The sequence below is a fragment of the Vigna umbellata genome, chromosome 4 (genome assembly GCF_029865625.1).
Source record: "Vigna umbellata cultivar VRB3 chromosome 4, Vumbellata_1.0, whole genome shotgun sequence".
Classification (NCBI taxonomy): domain Eukaryota; kingdom Viridiplantae; phylum Streptophyta; class Magnoliopsida; order Fabales; family Fabaceae; genus Vigna; species Vigna umbellata.
The window spans coordinates 13119479-13143882 of record NC_142168.1 but is presented as its reverse complement, the minus strand read 5'-3'; the positions used below and the strand labels follow the sequence as shown (position 1 = coordinate 13143882).

Sequence of the window (24404 nt, the reverse complement as noted above, 5' to 3'; positions counted from 1 at the left end):
TCATTAATTATATATATATATATATATATATATATATATATATATATATATATATATATATCCCACTTAATGCATTCCCTCCCTCTTCACCTAATTCAATTATTTCTTCATTTGTAACTCTTAATGTAAAATTTAATTTCATGTTACTTCATTTTTATCCAATTTTTTGTTCGTAATTTCTATTACTTCATTTGATCTCAAAATTTTAATTATTTTGAATTATTTCCCTATTTTCGTATAATTTTATATTTTATTTAAACAATTAAAGTTGACCCAGATTAAATGTTAGAAATAATTTAGAATGATTTGAGAAAAAATGATAGTATAATTTTTGTATATATAAACTGCTTGTAAATTCGTGTCTATTTCCTGCTTGATGTTTACTTGTGTGTATATTAAAAGAAAATTAGATATTCAAACAAATATAATAAATATTTTTAAGTTTGTAATTAAGAATAGAATAAGTTTAAAAGAAAAAAATAACAAAAGTATGTTTACTTAAATCAATTAAAACAAAACAATAAGACAATGTTCATTAAACATAATCTTAGATATGTAAGTGTATTGCGAAGAAGATACAAAAATAGTTAAGTATTAAAAGAAAGACTTGAATTAAAATTGAAAGTGAAATATAAGAAGTAATAAATAGGAAAAAATCACGAATACACATCAAAATTAAGTATTAGTAGGTAAATATATTGAAAGGTGGAACAAGTGTGAAAGGAGATCATGATCAATAAGAACAAAACTATCACCAAACTATGTTATTCTCTTTTATTTTATCTCATATAATAAATAAACTAAATCTTACAAGTTGTTACTTGGATACAACTTACAATTGCCTTTCTTTATAGTTAATTTACACTTGGATTTAATATTTATTAAAATAATTCCTAGTTGATAAAACTAATATTTCAAGAAAATGATAAAACGCGTTTTACATTAATTTAAATTTCCTAAAATATTAAATTCGTTCCCTACTTTTTCATCCCAATAAAATTTAAATATATTTTTTAAATCAATTATAATATATATATATATATATATATATATATATATATATATATATATATATATATATATATAAATTGCACGAATAACTTAACCCATAAATATACTTAAATTTTAAAACAAATAACATGATTTAAAAAATGTAAAATCGTTACATTCCTTTAAAAATTATACAATGATGGGTATGCAACAGCGCGACCAAGAATCTTAGTTTAGTTATATCTTTTTAATATAAAAAATTATTGTAAATCATGATGGTGATTGATTATTAAATTTAGAATAAAAGTTGTATCAGCAAACTGAATATACTCAATTAAGTCATAATTAAAATTTTGTAAAAGAAAAGTATAATTTTATTTTTCTTATGTGACATATAAAATTGAATGTCCTTAAACATAAATAAATATAAGAATGCATGGTTGGCATAGCAGACCAAGTTCATTTCTGGATGCTGTCCTACCATATATTTAAAACGTTTACGTGTTTTCTCACATGATTATATAATTAAACACACTTTTTTTTTTTCGTAATAATTTAGTTACTAGAAGTTGACAAAGTCAACTGTTTGAGGGTTGAACAAGAACCGTGACTTTTACTTTGACGATAGATGATTATGTATTTTAGCCGCGTAGGTTTCTCTTTAATAATTTTATTATTTTTTAGGTAGTTTTATAATTAAAAAAATAATTAAATTTAAAAACGATCAAATTTAAAAATTTGATTAAATTTAAAAATAACAGTTATTAAAAAATAAAATTGATAAAATATTTATTTTAATTTAAAAAACCTTTTATTTTAAAAATAATATTAAAAAGTAAACATGAGCACAAAATATTTTTTTATATATAAGTATAGACTATTATTATTATTATTATTATTATTATTATTATTATTATTATTGATAAAATTAATTACTTCGTTGTTTGAAATTTATGGATTTAAAAAAATATTTATACAGTTTATCAATCCTCTTTTTATTTGTTTATCAGCATGTGATTAATTTTTTTTATGATTAAATATTTATAATATTAAACCATCAGTATATAAAATTTATTTATTTATTAACTAGGACATGATTAATTATTTTTTATATATTTAAATGTTTATAATATTACACCATCAGTATATAAAAAGACAAAATATTCAATCTGACATTTAATATATTTAATATGAAATCATTTTAAAATTTTTAATTTATAAAACATGTTTAATCGTAATAATAATAATTATTATATATATATATATATATATATATATATATATATATATCATAGTAATTTACAAATAACTAATATTTTAAAAATAATATAATTTTCATATAGTTTAATAGTTTTGGTAGTATACGTTTGTTTTTAGTTTAATAGTTTGATTATAATTTTGACATATTTGAAAAATAGTCAATTTTGGCTTTTTATAGTTTTAATCATTCAATTTTCTATTCATATATTCTAAAAATGAATAATTTTGGTCTTCCATAAAATTTATAATTCCATTTTAATTTATATTTAAAAAATGGACAATTTTAATTTTACTATTAACCTATCACGAAGTTATGAAGATTTGCATGAAAAGATATCTAAAGAAGTAATTATTTTATTAATGATCTCATTATCTGTATATATAAATTAAACTATCTTTCTTAATTTTTGTAATTTTATAAGTTAGTTCATTAAGATTCAAGTTGCAGTATTTTATTTATTTTTTCACGTTTGAAAAGTACAGTTAAAGAAACTAATTAGAATATTAAGAATTATCAATTTGATCTGTCAATTAAACTAAGAATTCTTTAATTAAATTTTGTGATAAGAAAGAAAGAAACAATAAACGTAACCTCCCTCTCCAAGTCACACACAGAAGGGCAAAATGGTCATTCGACGGTCAGTTATGCCTTTTATATTGTCTTCGTTCTCCGAGGAACTCGCCTTCCAATCTTTTGGGTTTTCATTTGCAAAGGAAGAATCTTCCGTTTGCCATTCGACTTTGTTCATCCCTTCAGATCGAAAGGCCAATTTCTTTTATTTTTATTTTTTTATTTATAATTTTTCCCATTCCAATTCTTCAAAATTCTTGGAGAGGGTTAAAACACGGAAACAAACATTTACTTTAGCAATTTTTGATTTAATAAAGCAAAGAAAACGCAAAAGAAATCGAAATTTTGATCCGTTTTAGCGAATTGGACCTCGTGTTCAATTGGATTGTGAAATTTAAGGTACAGAAATTGTGAATTTAGGACGAATTTTGATTCTGTTTTGTTGTTGTGCCTCGGTGGTAATTGTCTGAAACGGTGTCGTTTTCGGACCTAAGTGGTGTGAACGACGTCGCTGACATCGGATGGACTGCAGGGTTTGTATGGCCCCCGACTCCGATTTGTGGGCTAGAGTTGGCGGTACCGGAGGCGACAGCGAAATTGCAGGCGGTTTCAGCCACGAGAGTGAACACGATTTGGCGCTTATGGTTAGTGATTTTTTAGAGAATGGAAGCAGTGGCGCCGAGTCTTTGTGTAGCAGTGACAGCGATTCAGGTCTCTCTGATTTCGCTCAACTCGCTGAGAGGATTCAGGTAATTGCCAAGAACCTCTCGCTATTGAGTAATGATAGTGCAGAATCATTTTGTTTGTGTTGGAGGAACAATAATTAAAATGAAAATTACACTTCTAGCATGATTGTATTTACATTACAAAAGCTTTCTATCTCAATTGAAACTCAACAAAAACAATTGCATGTCAATTGATTTATGCTCTATTTTTTACTAGTACATATATACATATGTTAGTGATAAATCTGTTAGCTAATTTCAACTTTTAATTACTTATCAATAATCTGAATTTTTATTGTATTTGATTGGATGATCTTCACAAGCATTGCTGTGTTAAAATTCTTTGGTAATTTTTCTTTATTGGATGTGATATCTTGTACACAAGATTTGTTTTTCATTTTCATGGATTATTTAAATAGCTGAATTTATCCATGATCAAATGAGAACTTGTTGATTAGCTCAATTGTGAAAATTTGTGAAATAAGCTAAAAAGAGAGTATTGGGGAGGGCCAAGGGTCACTTACATAGGCTCTTTCAGAGCTTTATAAGAACACTTAAGTATTGTTGTTGAACCATGTCATACATGGACCCAACAAGAGACAAGTATTTATGATCAATGTGCCTTGAAAAGTGTGAAGCAGCTTTAGCAAACACATCCTAAAGCGCTATGGCTTTAGTTTGGACATGCATTTCAAATCTCTGATTTTCATTTTAGTTTTGGGTTTTTGATTGAGAAATTGCCACGTGTAATATCTTATTTTTCATGGGTAGGGTTGGAAGCAGTTTCTAGTCCTTTCTCAATAACTTGAAACTCGAGCGTTTGCCAAATTGGATTTTTATATGGAAACAGAATAAAGAAATAGAATTGCCATTTTATAGTTTACTGTACAAGTAAATGTTTTCCTACCAATGTACTATGGATAAAAGATATGGTTGAAAATAATAACATTTTATGTACTTGGAAATAATATGTTGAGTGAGGTATCTCATGTTTCAGTGTACTTATTATGGTATGTTTGTTTGAGAAGATGAGAAAAGAGGGAATTAATATAAGTTGTTCGGTGGGAGAGAAAGAGAGGATAAATAATTCTAGAATTGCTGAGATCCACTGCACTAATTCTCATGTATTTTTACTCTTTTTTTTTTCTATATCTCTTTTCGTTTCTTCTATTTCTCTTCAACTAAACATCTTTAACTTTTACTCTCTTTTTTCCACTTCCAGTTATTCAATTTATTTTCATCCTACCTATTCTTAGTCTATCATATGTAGTAGTTTGTAGGAAATTGCATCGCCTATTATTATCTTAGGGAATAATCTCTGCTAAATCTATCAAGATTCTGTACACATGGAGAGTCTATACTTATTGGATGATAAGCAGAACCTACTACCTATGTTCTACAGATTCTCTAGAATAATGCATTCTTGTTATCTAAAATACCCTGTTCTATCTTCCCCTAAATGTCCCCTCTTTAAAATCAACTGATATTCTGACAACTTCCCTGACTATCTTTCATGTCTATGAAACAGATCTGTAAGCTATCAGTGGCCCAGCATGAGAGTGAGTTGCTTTCAGTTGTACATTCCTTCATACGGTCAATGAATGAGACCAACCTTAAAGTTATGAATTCTGGTCCATGTTATGCTAGCTGTATCAGGTTTTATCTGGTGAACTTGATGAGGCTTTCTGGCTATGATGCTGGAGTTTGTGCATCTAAATGGCCGGGTAGAGGCAAGGTCCCTGGAGGTATACCGTACTGTGTGTGTGTGTGTGTTATCTCACCAAAATTACAATTCTACTTTTGCTTCATGCATATCCATTACTAAGCTGCTACCATTTGTTTGCTTGGGGTGGTAAATATGAAATTTCATGTATTGTTTGCATCAAGTGCTTTTTACCATGCTAAGTAATGTTAGGACAGTGAAATGGCATATTCTATCATACCTTAGTATCTCATATGCTGTGTTGTTCCATGATTCTACTTGCCCAATATGCACATGTGTTTACATATGCTTTAATCACAGCTGATGTTTTCTTGTCGAAACTTTTGGCACAGGTGATCATGAATATATCGATGTTGTGGTTGACAATCATTCGGGAAGCCTAGAACGATTGATTGTTGATATTGATTTCCGAAGCCACTTTGAAATAGCTAGAGCTGTTGATTCGTATAATCGGATCCTGCATTCGCTTCCTGCCATCTATGTGGGTTCCTTTGCAAGGCTGAAACAATTTCTTGGCATAATGGAGGAAGCTAGTAGATCTTCTTTGAAGCAGAACTCCATGCCACTTCCTCCATGGAGATCTTTAGCATACTTGCAAGCCAAGTGGCAGTCACCATGCGAAAGATACGTGCATCCCGGAGGCAGTGACATTGGCGACGACAATTGCTTTGATCACAAGCAATGCCGTGGACATCTGAAGAGACTACAATCCTGTCTTCAATCAGGAAAGGAAATAGAGCGAATGTTGAAACCCAGAAACGGTGAAAGTAACTGGCGGATGAAGCCTGAGAGATGGAGACACCCCATGTTCAGACCAATTTGACGTGTACAGGTTTTGGCTCTGAAATTGTGAAGAGACTGAAAGAAAATGAATACATAATTTTGCGGCTATTTTCCTTGCTCAATGAAATCTTCATTTGCTACCTAATAAGTCTGATCAACAAACAAGAGATTCATATAGGCAGCAGTCATAGAAACAACAATAAGCCATTTTACAATACGATGGTTCTTTGTTACTTGTCCATGTTTGAGGTGTCGCAATTTCAGAGTGAAAGTTTTGGTCGGTGTCCAGTGACAATCACAAAGTACTGGGTACCCATTCTATCTCATAGAACTTCCTTGCCTCGTTTATTTGTTGGGACTGGGAATTTTTGGTACCATATTCTCATTTTCTATCTTTCAATACAAATATATATATTACTGTTATCATTATATTTTAGTGATCAACAATAATAGTCTTTAGAATTTCATATAGCTTCATTTACAGAGTGGTGGGTTTTGGATCTAAGTCTTATAAGATTTTACTTGAGCATATTAACATAACATAAAATTTAATACATATTTTTTTTCATTTTAAATAAGAATCTAGGCCATAAAAAACATTTTATATCTTCAAAACAATTTTTCTTCTGAGTTAAAAAAAATATTATTGAACTGGAGGCTTTATATAATTCTTGTATTGCGATCATGAATTTTAAAAGTAATGTAGTACAATGAGATTAAATAAAGATTTATATAATGGCTATTGTCGTGAAGATGATGAAACAGTCTAACTGGATATAATGATTGATTTTGAATTTTTATTAAGCTTGGAATATGAAAGCAACACAATTATTGAACATGCCACATGTGCACTAACTTTTGAACTTCTGTGCTTGAATATTGATTTTAATCTTGTTCCTTTCAATTGCTATAGGAGTATATTTATTATATATTTAGTGAAATTTGTTAATAGTATAAAAAGAAGGTATGTATGATCGAACAATAGACATTTTTTATTCTATTCCATTTTACTCCTTATTTTCTATTCTATACTGTATACTTTGCACTTGATTTGCCTTTTATACTGTAATCATCATGAATCTTTTGATTATTACTTTACTTTTTTCAAGTGGAATTATTATTTGAAATTAATATTTTACTTTAATATCATTATATCTTCGTAGTAATGATGACTAACTATCAACTCGATGGGCATCTTCTTTATGATAAAAAAATGTTGTTAGGTTGGGAACTTCTTGCACCTATTATTTTCTTTCTGCACCTCCAATTTTATTTTTCCCACTTCGTCCTTTCAAAATGACTGTGTACAAGAATATGAAATTTGGTTCAAATAACAGATCCGAGCTTGATAATCGGATTACGTTACGTAATTTAGAACATAGTAAATTGGTGACTTCACCACGAAACATACGTATCGAAATCAGATACATGCAATTTAGTATATACACAAATAAAATCGGAATTCAAAATATCAAATTCATACACTACTTCATATAATTAGATTTTAAAATTCGATAAACATTCAAAACTTTATATAATCGAATTTTAAAATCCGACACAGTCGAATTTTAAAATCCTACACACATTCACCAAATCTTGAAATTCGGTAAATACTAACTAGATTTCACAATATCTAATTAATTATATGTCTAGGGATAGAGAAACCATAACATGCATGCATGCATCTTCTTCCATCCAAAAGCTGACAAAGACAACCCAACAATTACAGGAATACAAAATGCTCAAAAGGAAAGGGAAACCGCTGACTTTAGTTACTCTTGAAAGCTTATTCACTTTGTGAATTGATTAAATTAAGCAAAGCACGTATGCTGAAAATTGTGGCTTTCTGGGTTATGGCGAATCCGTATTACATTCCTTTCCATACTATAAGGAGACACCCATGGTTCTATGCAGTGAAGGATCAATGAGTGAATGATTAGAAGTGGACTTTAAGTCTCACTCAACTCCACAAAACCGGCTTGTAGGGTGAGGTTTGCACCCATTTATAAACTATGAATTGATCTTAATTATCTCTAGTCGATACGAGACTTCCAACATAAATGATGAACGAGGAACATAAAATCTGGCAACACTTCATGAAGAATCTCATTTCTAGCTAATAATGGTTTCTTGTATATGCAAAACACGAAAGAAAAAGCTTCATTTGGAAGATGTTAAAAAACATAACAATGACCATGTATGATGTATGAAATGAGTAAATTTAGTTTGTCATCTTTTTAGCCTAAGGGGAAACTAGTGCAACTTGGATCAAATAAATTGGCATTATTAATTCATGGCACTACATTCCAGAATCATCTGAGAGACTATGTGCTGATGAGCCTATGAAGACATGACTTCAAAATGAAAAGTACACGCTAATATGAACATAATGTGTTTATAGAATTTTGAAATCTGGTATGTGTAACTGGGTAACAGGTTTAAAATTCTAGTTATCTAACATATATTCACCAAATTTTGAAATTCAATTTTATTTGTATACAATGGATAGCGAAATTCAATTATATGTAATTTACTAAATTTTGAAATTTGATTTTATTTATATATAGAATTTTGAAATTTGATTGTTGAGTTGTGTTGAGTAAATTTTGAAATTCAATTTTATTTATGTATATCAAATTTTGAAATTCAGTTACATAAAATTATATATTTATCGATTTTGAAATTTAGTATTATTCTTAAGTATCGAATTTTGAAATTTAATTATGTAAATTACATTTTGTAATCTGATCTTTTCTGATGTTAAACAAAACATATAATGGGATTATCTCACCCTGAATCCAATAATCTTAACCGGATATGCCCCCATTACACATGAACAAAAACATGCACCCATCCTTCACAATCCGGTCCCATTACTCCTCCATAAAAACCTAAAACTAATCAAAACCAAAAGGATCTTTTGGGAATTATGAAAAATTTGGGGTTGTAGGAAGAAAATAATGGGTGCAGGAAGAAGCCCCCTTAGGTTGTTCACAAACCCATTGGGCTTTGAGTCTTCGCACGATCCAGTTATTTTTTATCTTAAGTAAACTTTTTTATTCAAGTACATGTTAATTTTTCAGATTTTTCATAAATAATTCGAATCCTTGATATATATTAAAAAAAAATAGTGCAAGGCTTACGGTGGTTTGTAGAGTTTATTAAAATTTAATTTAGTTTACTTTGGACGGTTTGCAGAAAGACACCAAGAAAAAATTTGAACTAATAAAATGTGGGATTTTTATTCAACACATACAATTATACAAAACATAGCTACAGTTAACTTTATATACAAGATCCTAAATCAAAATTATGTGTGAAAAGGTTTATCTAAAACCAAAGAACACAAGTCTATAATAAGATAACTACATGCCAGGCCATCTCTATCTAATGTTCACTCTAAAAATATGTAATCTCCTTATGCTCACACCAATTAGATGATCAACGCCTGAAAATTAACACATCGTAACAAAACAACAAAGAACACACGAAAAAGGTAAACTAATGATAAAATAATCCAACATGGTATAAACAAAATTGTATCATAATATCACATTTCATACATAATGAAACAAACATCTTAATCATGCCATAAATCTAGACTTGACCATCCAGATATAGTATAAATCGAGTCATGGCGGGTTCTGCACTGGTGTGGTGGAACAACTGGCCCACTCAAAACTATTGCACAAGGTTAATCTGTTAAGACACCCTTTGCCAAAAAGAGAAAGACCTCCAAACTAGGATCTTCTGCTACTCTTACTTTCATTCTTTCAAAACAATAACTTAACAAGCTAAGGATCTAAACCAGTCATAAATCATCCAACTACAGACCTCAAACCCTCTACATCATACCAAACCTACTACATAAAAATCTCACACCCAAAACCTCTAAAATCGTACTTAAAACCCTTCCAAAATCACTTTATTATCTCATGTCTATTTTTTCATATCAAATTTCTTCAACTTAAAGTATCAACAAGTTTCAAATGACTATATGATATGTCCTAAATTGTTGTTTCTTCTCTCATATCCTTATCTATAAAATTTACCTCTCAAAACCTCTATTTTTAATTTGAAATAACTCATAACTCAGCATAAACCACTTCTTCTCATCATTATACACCCAATTCATCATTAATACACTTCACAACAACAACATTCCAAATAATAATCAAATCCAAACAGATTCATTCAACCATGTTCAATCATTTAAGCCCAGTTAATACTAAAACACTCATGTAAAACACTTCATACTTCATAACTCAAACTTAAAAGAAAACACTAGTTCCCTTAACTTAAAGAGAGTGCGACCAAGCTCTATATGGTGCACTACCCTTGCTTACTTAGAGCTTAAGGAACTCTACAAACGTCTACAGAATACATAATTGTGATAAAAGAGAGTCCTTAGAACCTTTGATCAACAAGGAATTAGAAAAGAAAGTCAAACGACACATGTGATGGAAAAACCCTTATGCATGACCTTAAACTAAGAACAAAAGAAAAAGGAGTTGAAAATTACTTGTTCGAGAATGTAGTGCGGTGATCTCCTAGACATTTCTTCGTCAAACAAATGACCGAGGAGTAAAAATTATAGAGAGAAGGGAAAAGGAACTCTGAGAAAGAGTTCTAAAGAGATGGAAAATGTTTTAGACGAGAGATGACAAGTGTTTTAGACGATGATACGAGTTTATGAAATTTTATTTATATTATTGAATTATTTTAACATTAAAATACTCATTCTAATTATTTTAAAACATTTATTAACTCTAATTCTTTATTTTTTAGATTTTTACCATTATCATCATATGAAGTTCTATGTAATACCTTTGTATTTTCTAAAAATATATTAAAGGTTTTTTCTCAGCAATATTAAAGTATACGTTTTAACCATACAAAATTTTAAATTTCTTCTCACTTACCACTCACAGGACATTTCATACAAAACCATCTTATTGAAACACACAAATTCAGTTATAGTATTCAAAATTCTCTCCAGCAATTCCATTGTTCTCGCCAGAAAAATAATTCAAAACTCAATCTATTCCACTTTCAAAATATATTGATTTTAATATATTAATTTTTATAATATATTTTAAAATACTATATCGTATAAAAAACATTAAAGAATGCAAAAATCAAATTTTATTTTTTGCGTAAATTAATTGTAATGGCGGTCTTGAGTTTATTTATTTATTTAAATATATATATATATATATATATATATATATATATATATATATATATATATATATATATAATTCCTAATCAATGCTAACTTTTGTTGTGTTTCGGTATGGATTGTGTAAGACCGAGAGACTAACATTTCTGATGTGCCTTTACTGTTTTTCCGTGCTCGAATCGCATGTCGTGCTTGTTTGCCTTCAGTCTGGACTGCTCGGTTGCCTTCTGGATCGCTTGCCTGCCGACTTCTCCACTCGGTCGTCACCGGTTTCGATCGGTTGCATTCTTGACCAGAAGGGGAGGTACCTAAGTTAGGAGTGGTTTTATGAACTATTTATCATAATTGAGTATTTAAGTCCTGATCGGACGGACGTAAATACTTACGTGAAGATTCGGTTAGTTACTCATAAACGATTTATCAATATTTCTAATGAGATATCTTTGGTTATTTTATCGTCTACTAGACTATTGGTCCAATAATAACTTAAATATTGACCTAATTAGAACCCACATTGTTGATATTGCAGATAATGGTCGAGTAGATAGACCGAAGGATGCTGAGTGTTAGCCGTTGGATCCATGTTGTATACCATAAACGTTGCAAGCTTGCTCAAACTTTTCTCCGCGCAACTTGGGCATGTATTTTATAAATGATGGAAGAAGAATCCAAAATAACATAACAGAGACACTGTTTTCTAGTACCATCTTTCAATCCGCTTCAAACAGAACTTTAACTCTTGGGTTCAATTTTCACTTACAATTTCAACATTTTTATAAGCTAAATGTATTTTTAATCTTTAAATTAAAATGTAAAATTAAAATCAGCACAGTATTAAATTTTGATGTATCTTAGTTATTAAACTTGAAAAATAAACAAAATATAATTTTTTAAATTTAATTGTGTTATTTTTTTACTTATTAAATGATCTTTTATAGTAATATTTAAGCTGAAATATGTAAAACAGTATAAATATTTCAATCATCAATCATATTAGACACTTTAACAAAATTTAATTTTTTATATTTATTTATTGTTAAAGTTTGAGGATTATATCAAAATTTGAAACATCAAAATTTAATTTTGTGTCAAAATTTTGGAATTAAAACATTTATTTAATGTTTTTTTTATTCTTACTTCTACTTTTTCTATTCTTTATTGTTTATCTCTTCTTCCTTTCAATGTCTCAATTCCTATTTATAATTTTATTGAAGTTCAAACATTTAGTATGTTTGAATATATCCAATGTGTTTCAATATACCCAAACTAAATTGATCATATTCTAGTTAAGATTTAACTTTCATTAGATCTCTTTGAATAGGGAAACTAATCCAATATAGTTTGTCACTAAATCTTTGTTTTTTAAATTTAGTGTATAAGGGTTTATTCAAAATTAAATCTTTACTAATGTAATGTGTGTAATTGGTTTACGACATTTCCCAAAAATTTTGAATTCTCACTATTAATAATTGTAATTAAACACAAGTGCAACAAGGGTAAATAATGTTAAAAAAAATTAATTCATGATTTTGTAACTTCTAATAAAATTCAAAGAATATGTTCAGTATAAGAGAACTCGTATAAATAATAAAATATTACTTTTAGGAAGAGACGTTGTTAACAATTGTGGTTGAAAGTGTGAGATGAGAAGTTTATATATATGAGACTTCTTGATAGTTATTTATTTTTGTTATAATAATACTATATTTTTTTGAAGTATAATATATTAGAATTATTATATATTTTTTTTGTTATATATGTTTTTTTATCACTAATTATTATAAAAAATATGTTTAGTCCCTGAACTAAATTATAAAATGTTTAATTTTTTCACTTTGTAAAAGTAATGTAAAATACTATTCCCAACACACAATATAATTATATTAATTTTATCTAACAAACCAAACCAAGTTCCATGACAAAACTATACTATAACTTTTATGTAACCAAAGTTCCATAATAAAACTATAATATAACTTTCATACGCTTTGTTTATTAGAAATAATGTTTTACATAACAACAACTAAATGTTTCATAATTTAGTTCAGGGACAAAATACAATTTTATATATAATAGTTTGAAACGAAAAACATATTTAGCTATTTTTTCTAAGAATTTATATGTAAAGGAAAAATTAATACAGAAAAAAATTCTCATTCTCTAATATCTATATCTTTTTATTTATATAAAGGGATGTTATTTTTTTCTTCTTATCAATTTTCTTTCTCTTTTTATATTTTATTTTAGTTATGTGTTATTAAGTTGCTATTTTGGTATCCAACAATGATACAAGGGTGTTGTATTTTGGAATAATGATGTAGAAAAATGTTAGTATGTTTTATGATAATGATTAGTCTAACTTACACATAATAAAAAGAACTATGCGTGTTAATAGATATACAATGTAGTATAATAAAAATGCATGACTAGAAAGATCTTGACAAATGAATGACTTAGTATTTAAGTGTATCCATTCATGACACACTTTTCTTCTCAACTTACTCAGTGTAGTTACTCATGACCTATAGTCATTTTTCCTATACATTAATTCATTGTGAAAGTCACATAAGTCCATTTAAAACCATGACAACAAAAGATCAGGTATAATTTTTCATTGGGAAAATTAAAGATGGAGGCAATATTGAGAAAAGACAATGGTATAAACAAGATCAAGGAATTGATATGGATAAAAAAAAAGAAAAAAAGAAAGGTATTAATAAAGATTCTTACAAATTTATGCTTACAATTGACAAAAGTGTTTTTGTCTAGTGTTACAAAATACAATATGAGATTTGGGGTACTCTTATAATAAGCCAATATCCATGTAAAAAACAAAATATTATGATAACAAAGCTATTCTTTAAGAAGCATGTAAAACATTAAGCAATAGAAATAATGAAAAGTTCAAAACAAGCAGAAATGATGAGAGTTAAATCAAGAAAATGTGACTCTAATGGAAGTCAAAATCATGGTAGTTTAAAGTCTAAAAAATGGAAGAATTTTAAATGCAACCATTGTGATATTAAAGATAATTTAGCTACCATTAAAGTAAAGTAGATAATGGGAAATCTATCTATTCTTTTGTGAGATATACATTGCAAGACAAATGCATTAGTTGTTGCAACAAGTTAAAAAGTAATAACATGATATTGCATCACAAACTTCATTATATGTCAAAGATTTGAAACAATGTAATCTCACTCAAACTTAAAAAGATTAGTTTACCTTTACGTGAGTGTTGTGAATTAAAAAAGATAACAAATCAATGTTTGTTAGAGTAATTACCAAAAGAAAAACTATATTAGACTTTATTGATTTTGATACGTTGGAATCTCTAATACTATCTCCTCATAGAGAAAAATAGTTTGTATCATTCATTGATGGTTACTCTAAGATTGTGTTTTCAACGAGTAAAAAACTCAAAGCACACAATCTTGAAACTAGAAAAAAAAAGTTAGATGCTTATAGGTAGATAATGGAGGAGAATTAGTGGAGAACAAATTTTAGCATTATGAAAGCAAAAAGGTATTATGGAGACAATTTTTTGTTTCAAATGCATGATAACAAAATGATGTCATAGAACAGGAGAGTATAACTATTTTCAAAAAAGGAAAAGTTATTGTAAAAATATTGAAAGTAGTTAAGTCTTTTTGGGTAAAAACTATCAAAATGATTGGTTATGTGTTAAATCAATCCTTGTAAATAACAATTGGTTTGAAATCACCTATAGACTAATTAAATTGGATCCAAAATCTAGTAAAAATATATTATTGGGTTATGCTAACAAAATGAACAAGTATTATTTATAGGTCTAACTATCCACAAGGTTGTTAAAATGGATGTAGTCTTTGTAAGGAAATCTTTCAACTTTTCATTATGATAAAATGGTTCATTCCTCCTTATGAATGACAACAATGCAAAGGAACAATGAAGTCTCTTCATAGATATAAACCATGAAAACTTGTTGACCTTCTAGAAGGTAAAAAACCAATGGTTACAAATGGGATGATAATATCAAGTGAAAGAGTTAGTTGGAACAAAAAAGCTATTGTATATGATGACAATTAGAGTGATTTACACACTACAAAGAGTCTTGTGTTTCATTTGTGGACAAACATATAAAATATGCAAAAGATTCAGATAGGATCTTGAGAAAGTCAATACTATTTTGGGTTTTGTTTGTAATTTTTATTATGTTTTTAATTAAGATTTTAATTAGTCACATTGAAAGATAAAAGCTACAAGATGAATCATTCATGTTCTCATGATGAGAAATAATGATTTATTTAGTGGAAATTAAAGATAGCACTAGTGGACATTAAATACCACTTAATAAGAATTTATGTGAAATTTAGGGAGTTTTTCATAATTTTTCCTATAAAAAATAATGTACTTGTAAATCAACTTCACAACAAATCACTCATTCTTTTTTTTAGTGTGGTTAAGACAAAGTTAATTCAACAAATTTATATTAGATTTGATTCTATTATGATCTATTAAAATAATTAGCAGTGATAAGCATACATTACATGAAAATAATGTGAGAAAATACTCAAATAAAAAGTACTTTACTCTAATATTTAATTTTCTATTATAGAAGATTGACAATATTTTTCTTAGAAAAACACACAATATTCTCTTGGAAAAGCACACAAGTTTTAGAATTATATATATATATATATATATATATATATATATATATATATTCTAAATCAATTGCATTTTCTTATTTTTATAGAGGGTGTTGTTATTTTCTATAAAGAAAGATAAGCTTTGATTTTCTTCTCTTTAGTAAACCATTATTGTTTATTATCAATTATCTTGTTTTTGTTTTTTAATAGTGAATTATTACATCGTTATTATTGTTAACTAATAACAAAAATATTTTTTAAACAAACTTTTCTATATTGTTACCTGCATCGTTCGAAAGACAAAAGAGTTTTTGTTGTATTTTAAAATCTCAAATATACTTCAACAAAGAATTTAGAATAATGATACCACAACATACTTTTTTACACTCATTTGACACAGAGCATAAACATAAAATGATGATAAAAGTGTAAATGTTTGTAGTTTTTAAAAAAAAATAGAATAGAAAATAAATAAGGATAATATCAAATGAATATAAAATTTTAAGCATGTGAAAGAATATTTTTCAAGAATTTAATACAACATATCGACAATATAAGTGTAGTTGAATTGAATGAAACTCAAAGAAGCATTCATCAACAATCTCGTTTAAAGGATTTTTTTTTTCATAGTCAATTATTTACCCTTCATAACTTTTTATCAATTGGTGTGTTTATTAGGTGATATATATATGTGTGTGTGAGTGTGTCGCGCGATGAGTTCGTAAGTACATAAGAAAGGGGAAATTCAAGAACATAAACTGAAAGAAAACTAAAATCCGAAGGAATTGAGAAAATAGCCATTGATATTCAAGAACAAAAGAAAAAACAACAACAAACGAAGACATTATTAATTAATTTAAACGAAAGGGTCCCCATCTGTGTCTGGTTTGCCACAACAAGTAAGAGTGCAACACAAAGATCTGCGAGAAAAACAAAAGGTGAATTTCATCAATGCAAAATCTTAAAGATTAAAAGCACGATCTACGTGCATGCAGAAAAATCATATAGCAAAACTAGTTCAACCTCCGAGATCTAAGTGTCAAGAACGATTATTCCCCAGAATTGCTCCAAGAACTCCAACACCTTTTGTTGGCTTTCGTAAAACGATCCATTTGGGTCGTAGTAGTACTGCATGCACAAAATTTAGTAAAATTTACAATTCATATGGGTTGTGTTAAGAGATACAAAGAAACAACAACAGTGACAAAGCAAAACAAGAAGAAGGTTTACCCTATAAATTCTTCCACTTTGGACTCGCCGTTCCTCGGCGACCCAACCTGGAAGAAGCCAGCCGTAACCTACGGAGGTGCAGTCATGGTAGGTTACGGTTGTGCCGTTGTGAAGACGCTCTCGCGAGTTTGAAAATTGGATTTTGTTGATGGTGGCATTCGTCATTGCTGCGATTTGCTCTAACGATAGCTTCCTGGAAGAACCGCGGCTGCTTGTGGTTTCACGCTCCATTGATGCAGAGATAGCTTAGCTTTTCGAGTGAATCAAGCAAATGCAGTAACTCATTCACTCACTCACATACACACTCCCTCACGCTGCTCCCTTATTTATTCAAGAGCTGAATTTGTCCTTATCTGATACAGTACAACACCTACACGCAAGCCATTCATGAGAACTTGCTCTTCCGTTACTTCTAACATATGTTTCCAGAATAGAAAATTATAATAATTAATTATGATATCATCTTCGCATTTAAGTAACATTGCAGAAGGAAAATATTTTATTTTATGCAAAAATCATAAAAAACTGCCTTATTTGAAGAAAAAGAAAGATGTTGAAAGTAAGAACACACAGATTAGAGATATGTATGACTGTGTTTTTTGTGTTGTTCTGATTGAGAAAAAAAAAGTATGGAAGAAGGAAAATAGTTAATTATGATAATTAATTAAGTATGTAGGAACATACGTTTCCAGAAAAGAAAATTATAATAATTAATTATGATATCACCTTTGCATTTAAGTAACATCACAAGAGGGAAATATTTTATGCAAAAATCATAAAAAAACTGCCTTATTTAAGGAAAAAGAAAAACGTTAGAAGTAAGAATACACATATTAGAGATATCTATGACTGTGTTTTTTGTGTTGTCCTAATTCAAAAAAAAAAGTATGGAAAAAGGAAAATCAAAGTTGATGTTTCTTTCCCTTTTTTTTTTATTTATTTGGATAAGAGAGTAAGAAAAATTAAAATAGTATTCTGAAGTAATTATTAGGCGTATCTTAACTTAAACAAGGTGATATAGTAAAAAAATTGAAACATTTTAAGTGAATTGAGTGTTTGTTTTTGTGGGGGGCGATATTTCTTTTTCTTGCATTGGCTTTTTGTGTAATTCAAGTAGACAAATGTGTTTATGTTTAGAATTTCTTTTCTGCTTAATATTTTTATCATTGGTGAATTTATTGAGATGGAATGTTAGAGACATATGTGTTCTTTCTTAAAACTCAACAATTAAAGTTCTTTTAAAAGTTTGGAAACAACAATTGACAGGTGACACCCTAAATTTACAGTTTTAGAACTATTATAATGTACTAAGAATTATGTTCTATATTTAATATATGAATATTATAAATATATACAATTAAAATAAAAGTTTACATACGAAGAGAAAGTTATCTATATACCACTTGTAGGCTTTCTCTAATATTACCTACACCTTTAGTCTCTTATTAAAATATTGGGTTCAAGGTTGTGATATATAGAGTAAAAGTGAATAAAATAAATAATATAAGAAAAATCATAAATATATTGTTTTGAAGTTTTAGATTAAAAATGTTGTAGAACTTATATAAAAGAAATGTTACTATTAAAATATTGGCTTAATGGTTTGAATGGTCCTCCCTTGATCAATGTTTCTATTTGGTCTTATTCTTAAAAGAGTGTCAATTTCATCATCAAATGTATTAATGTATATTAATCAAATCCATTTTTGTTCACGTCGTTTAGATAATTAACATTAACTTATTGAGCATACAGTAGTGGAAATTTTGTGGTGTCATGACATTTGTTTTACTCGTTGCAAATGTGTTTTGTCACATCACCACATAATTAACGTTGTTTTTGAAAAATTAACAAAAATGACTTGATTGATGCATATTAACGCATTTGATGACGAAATTGACACTTTGTTAAGTGCAAAGATCATGTACACACATTGTCCTGAAAGTGGAAACTACTCAGTCATGTCTAAAACATTTACACTTTGTTTACTTGAATGGATTTGGGAGAGAGGAATTGAATGAATTTGAGAGTATTTGAAGGTAATTTTTTTTTGTTTATTTGAGTGAATTTGGAGATAAGTGAGAGTGAATTTTGAAGTAATTTTTTTTAATCTGTCATATCAATCAAATCCTACACTAATTCTCAGAAACTTTACTTCAAAATTCACTCTCACTTACCTCGAAATCCACTCAAATAATAACAAAAAATTTACCTTCAAATTTATTCCCTAAATTCATTCAAGTAAACAAAGCCTTATGTTTGAGAGGTGTTCCATCATATATAAATAAAAGGGCCAACAAATATATCCACAAGCTCTTCAAGGTTTTGTAAGGTCCAAAACAAGGAGAAGATTTTTTATTTACTAAAAAAACAATGTGTTAAAATATATCATAATTTTATTTAAAATTTATTTTTTAAGCATTTTGTGATACAAAATTATCTATTATATTATCGTAATTAATTTTATTTAATGTGTCTTTTACAATATATATAATAAGGTGAATTCATTTGATCTTTGCTCGGAAACTATTGATCTTGAATAACTAGTATTTATTACTTTTAGTTATGAGAAATTCCTTTTGGCCGAAGCAATTGATACTTTGGCTGAAGCAATTGATAATAAAATTGTTATAATTATTCTAGAAGTTATATATGTATTTGGAAAAGAATATATTCTTTTTATATAATTAAAAATGAGTTAAAATAATAAAATTTGATTCTCGTTGTCAAGAAAATAAACAAGATCATTAGACTTTTTGTATAAGACTAAAGTCTCCTTCACTTCTTTGGTAAGTGTTTAAATTTAATTTTCAAATTTGAACTTTTTCATAAATCTGCATAGTTTATTTTGAAATTATTCATTAATAAAACAATTTAAAAAATAAAACTTATTTTAATCAAGGTATATTACAATTAATTTAATAGAGGTATAATACTAAATCTTATTTTAAGACTATTTTTTAAGATCTAAAACAAGGATTTTACTTGCTTGATCTTTAGACTATTCTCATATTATTTTTAAGTTTTGAATGGAAATAATATTTTAATTTCTCACATTTCATTATTATCAAATTTCTTCAATATTTTCTTAAAAAAAAGAAAGTAACATATATCACTATATACAAATCATTAACGTATAAAATCAAAAGATTACTTAACTATTTAATTAGAGATATAACAAAACTCAAAGAACAAACTCTCTTTAGCTTTTCCAAATCAGTGTCATCTCCTTTCCAATATTTAACTCAAAACTCATCCGAAAACCTTCCTAAATAAATAAATAAATAAATAAATATATATATATATATATACAAATTGGGGATGTCGAAAATGTATTTCTCTTAATGGTGATTTGTATCTATTGGAAGGTGCTTATATGAAACAACCTCCTAGATTTGTTGTTCAGTAAGAGTCTTCTTGGTTGATGTTTCGTCTTCTATATCGTTTTTACAAATCATTAACAATTTGATGTCACTGGAGTGAAAAACAAATATTTTCATAAGTTTTTATAGATTATATTAGTAGTAAGTTTGCATACATACAATTTGTATCCATCAATTTGAGAAAAAGTGTTAGATATATTATCTTTATCTTTTATTTTTAGTTTATTTGTTATTATTTCTTATTTATATTTTAGACTTAACTCATATTTCTTCTATTATAAATAAATTACCTTATGTATATATTTAACAAAAAATAAATTAATCTCAGGTATAGTTTTTACTATATTCAACACTTCTCTTCTTCTCTTTCATTTTTTTTATTATCTCATTCATTTACATTTATCTCCTTCGTTTACACACATCTTTACATTTACACCTCCTTCATTTTCAAGTAATAAATATATACTTAAAACCTGCTTTCAATTTAGTGTTTTACAAATTAATGTTATTTTCATCTCACTTTACTTTACTTCGTCTATATCTCACTTGCATTTTCAGTCATTTAAAAATAATAATTAATAAATATTTTCACTTTGAAGCATTATTTTCGATTACTTTTTTCATTTTCTTCTCATCATTTTATTCATTCACATTTATTTTTTTCATTCACAACCATCTTTCCATCTATACTTAACTCCTTCATTAAGACAATAAATATATACTTAAAGTCAGCCTTCAATTTAATGTTTTACAAATTAGTTTATTTTCATCTCATTTTATATTATTTTATTTATATCTTAATCACATTTTTAATGATTTAAAAAATTGATAAATATTTTCATTTTGAAGCAATATTTTTTTTCTCGCATTTATGTCCTCTGATTAATTACATTGTTCTATTTAAATCGAACTCAAATTTATTGAAAAAATGGAAATTCAATGAAATCATTTTCAAAATAATATATTTATTGTTATTAATGAGAAATTTAAATCGCAGTTATTTGGAATAGAAGGAGTGAAGTGAAATGAAGGAACACGAATTTCTATATACTAAAAAGAAAACGAGGTTTAATGTACATTTATTGTTTTTTCTTAAAAAAAAGAGATAATGAGTTTAATAATGTCATAGAGGAGCATTTCAATTTTTGCATTCGATTGATTACTTATTACGCGTTCATTTATTGCACCTTTTATTTCTTTTTATTTATTTTAGAAAGAATTGATTGATAATTTGTATAAGACATTTCATAAATTGTATGCTTTTCTTCCATGTTTGTTTCCATTAAATATTATTAGTATATAACTTTTTTTATCAATAAAATCTGAAAAGATAATTTTAGAAGTTATTAGTGTAAATCTCTTATCTTGTTACTCATTAATAAATAACACACATGAAAAATATATTTTGATATACATAAATTTTTAATATTATACTATTTTCTTTTATTTTTTATTTTCTCTTTTTCGAAAAACTATAAATATTTATATTTTTAAAACTATTTTATCTTGTGTCAAATTAATCTCAACGTATGAATATTACTCTTACTCAAAACATAATAAAGTTAAAAGCTAAAAAAAATATACTTTGACATTCACAATTTTTTTTAGACATTATTTTTTTTTACTTTTTTTTTTAAATTATAAAAGTTTACTTTTTTTTAACCTCTATCAAAATCCTAAAATGGTCACTTCTCATTTTTTATACTATTTTTTATATCGGTTCTGAATTTAACAGGTTAAAAGATTTTCAAATTTGTTACACATTTTAATTTTCTAAGTTGGTGCTAAATACAAACTAGATAAAAAATCTTTTTATTTTCTATGCATTTATTTTTAAACCAATTTTAATGATAATTCACATAAAATATTTAATCATAATTACAACTTTTCACCATATAATTATTATACGAATGAATTATAACTTAAATAATAAATCATCATAAAAAAACTTGTTTTTACATTAGTATTTAAAAGTTATATAATATTAATTTGTGTTATTTAAAAGTAAATAAAGAGTGAGAGATAATTCACTTTAATTTTTATTTAATGTTCTAATTTCAATTGTATTAATTTTTTAAGCTATGATTATGGATAATTAATGGCACTAAGACATTTTACTTTACAGTAGAAGACACCTAAATTACTGTAAATTAGTTTGTAGAACTAAAGAAAAAAAAAACGAACAGTTTGTAATTGTAATATACGCGTTTGATTCTGTCTCTTTACTCAATATATATCTAGAGCGTTTCTTTTTATTATTAGAATTGATAATTTTACTAAAAATCTTGAAAAATTTATAATATTTTTAATGGTTTGAAAAAGTTTAATTTCGATCAAATTGTATTGATAAAATAGTTACGGTGAATAATTATATTTTTAAATGAAGTGAAATTGATTACGAGGCAGTAGTGATTTATTGAAAAAAAAATTAATGATTTTTTTATCTTTTAAATTTTAATATTGGTTTAATTGCTTCCTTTGTCCCCAGTTTGGTTGAATTGTGTCAAATTCATCCTCATTTTTAAAAAAGTTTCATTGTCGTCCTCACGTGGTGTAAAAGTTTCATTGTCGTCCTCACGTGGTGTAAAAGTGTCAATTGAATCCAAACATAGAAAAAATTTATGTCAAAGTAGTCATTTTTCCTATATCTCTGTGTCTTCCTTTCATACAATCAAGTACAGATATTCATTTTACCTTATCCAATTTAAGGCTTTTCATAGCTCCAGAGAAGTGACATATGAAAGGAAGACACAGATATATAGGAAAAATGACTACTTTGACACAAATTTTTTCTATGTTTAGATTCAATTGACACTTTTATACGACAATGAAACTTTTTAAAAAATGAGGATGAATTTGACACAATTCAACCAAACTGGGGACAAAGGAAGCAATTAAACCTTTAATATTTGAGAAAAGTGTGGAACTCTGGGTCAAAACCCATGCTCCCATCTCAATAGCCATCTGTATTTCAAAAGAACCGTGGTTTTATGTCTAGTTTCACTTTACGATGCACCCACAGTAATGACTTATTTTAATTTATTTAATATATATATATATATATATATATATATATATATATATGGGATTTTTAACTTATGTAATTTCTTAAAGGTATATCAAATTTTAGCTGAAAAGAAAAATCCTATTCATAAACACTAAAATATTTTAATAATTTTAATTTTTAATTTAAAATCAAAAAATCAAAAATCACTTAAATACCTTTAATTTTAAAATTTAAGATCCATAATATATAATTGTAAACTAAAATTTAGTACACATAAGAAATTTTATAAGTTAGTAAACAAAATATATATATATATATATATATATATATATATATATGTATATATATATATAATGTGGTGGAAATTAAATTTTAGAAAAATACTTTTGAAGTATATTTATAAAAGTAAACGTGGTGAAAAAAATTAGAAACCAAATTTAAAAATATTTAGGGTCGTGAATTTCTAAAAAAGAAGGACATTACCGAAGGCTATAATTCTTCGGTAACAGCGAGAAGCCATCAGTAATGATTATTTACCGACGGCTAGCGACGGCTGTGAGACCGTCAGTGAACATCTTGTCGCATAAGTCTTCGGTAATTACCGAAGGACAGAAACCCTCGGTAATTACCGAAAGGCATCAGCTTTCGGTAATTACCGAAGGGCATAAGCCTTAGGTAAAGCCTTCGGTAAGTTCCAAGCAGATCTCAAGCACAATTAGATTTCTTATCAAACCAAACAAACCTGTATAAATTTTTCACAGCACAAACAGACCTGCATAACATTTACCAACAACATACAGACCTGCATAATGTGCATCTCAATCATCCAATCATTGATTCAAAAAACAATATAACATCTGAATCATCCAATCATCTATAGAACATGTATTTATAAATGAAACATAAAATAATCTAACATAAT

At 27.2% G+C, this 24404-nt stretch overlaps 2 protein-coding genes across 4 annotated transcripts; one reads left to right on the top strand and one right to left on the bottom strand.

Annotated features, from left to right (window-relative positions):
• Nucleotides 1-2917: 2917 nt before the first annotated feature.
• Nucleotides 2918-6475, top strand: LOC124829403 (uncharacterized). Of its 3 annotated transcripts, none has more exons than XM_047302906.2 (4): nucleotides 2918-3220; nucleotides 3354-3570; nucleotides 5075-5291; nucleotides 5602-6475. In XM_047302906.2, exons 2-4 carry the CDS (start codon nucleotides 3361-3363, stop codon nucleotides 6090-6092), a joined length of 918 nt encoding a protein of 305 aa, XP_047158862.1. In that variant the 5' UTR covers nucleotides 2918-3220; nucleotides 3354-3360; the 3' UTR covers nucleotides 6093-6475. The 3 variants fall into 3 exon arrangements, with proteins under 3 accessions (XP_047158862.1, XP_047158860.1, XP_047158859.1); XM_047302904.2 differs by having other exon boundaries at nucleotides 3316-3570; XM_047302903.2 differs by having other exon boundaries at nucleotides 2918-3570.
• A 10149-nt stretch (nucleotides 6476-16624) lies between these two features.
• LOC124829407 (uncharacterized) lies at nucleotides 16625-17373 on the bottom strand. The gene is made up of 3 exons (XM_047302911.2): nucleotides 17096-17373; nucleotides 16889-16993; nucleotides 16625-16785 (listed from the first exon to the last, which is right to left on the bottom strand). Exons 1-2 carry the CDS (start codon nucleotides 17324-17326, stop codon nucleotides 16898-16900), a joined length of 327 nt encoding a protein of 108 aa, XP_047158867.1. The 5' UTR covers nucleotides 17327-17373; the 3' UTR covers nucleotides 16625-16785; nucleotides 16889-16897.
• Nucleotides 17374-24404: the final 7031 nt, after the last annotated feature.

Coding starts and splice junctions, on each gene's coding strand:
- LOC124829403 (XM_047302904.2), top strand. CDS start 3,343: ATGGACTGCAGGGTTTGTATGGCCCCCGACTCCGATTTGTGGGCTAGA. Junction 3,571..5,074: donor AACTCGCTGAGAGGATTCAG/GTAATTGCCAAG, acceptor TCTATGAAACAG/ATCTGTAAGCTATCAGTGGC. Junction 5,292..5,601: donor TAGAGGCAAGGTCCCTGGAG/GTATACCGTACT, acceptor CTTTTGGCACAG/GTGATCATGAATATATCGAT.
- LOC124829407 (XM_047302911.2), bottom strand. CDS start 17,326: ATGGAGCGTGAAACCACAAGCAGCCGCGGTTCTTCCAGGAAGCTATCG. Junction 16,994..17,095: donor AAAGTGGAAGAATTTATAGG/GTAAACCTTCTT, acceptor TTGTGCATGCAG/TACTACTACGACCCAAATGG.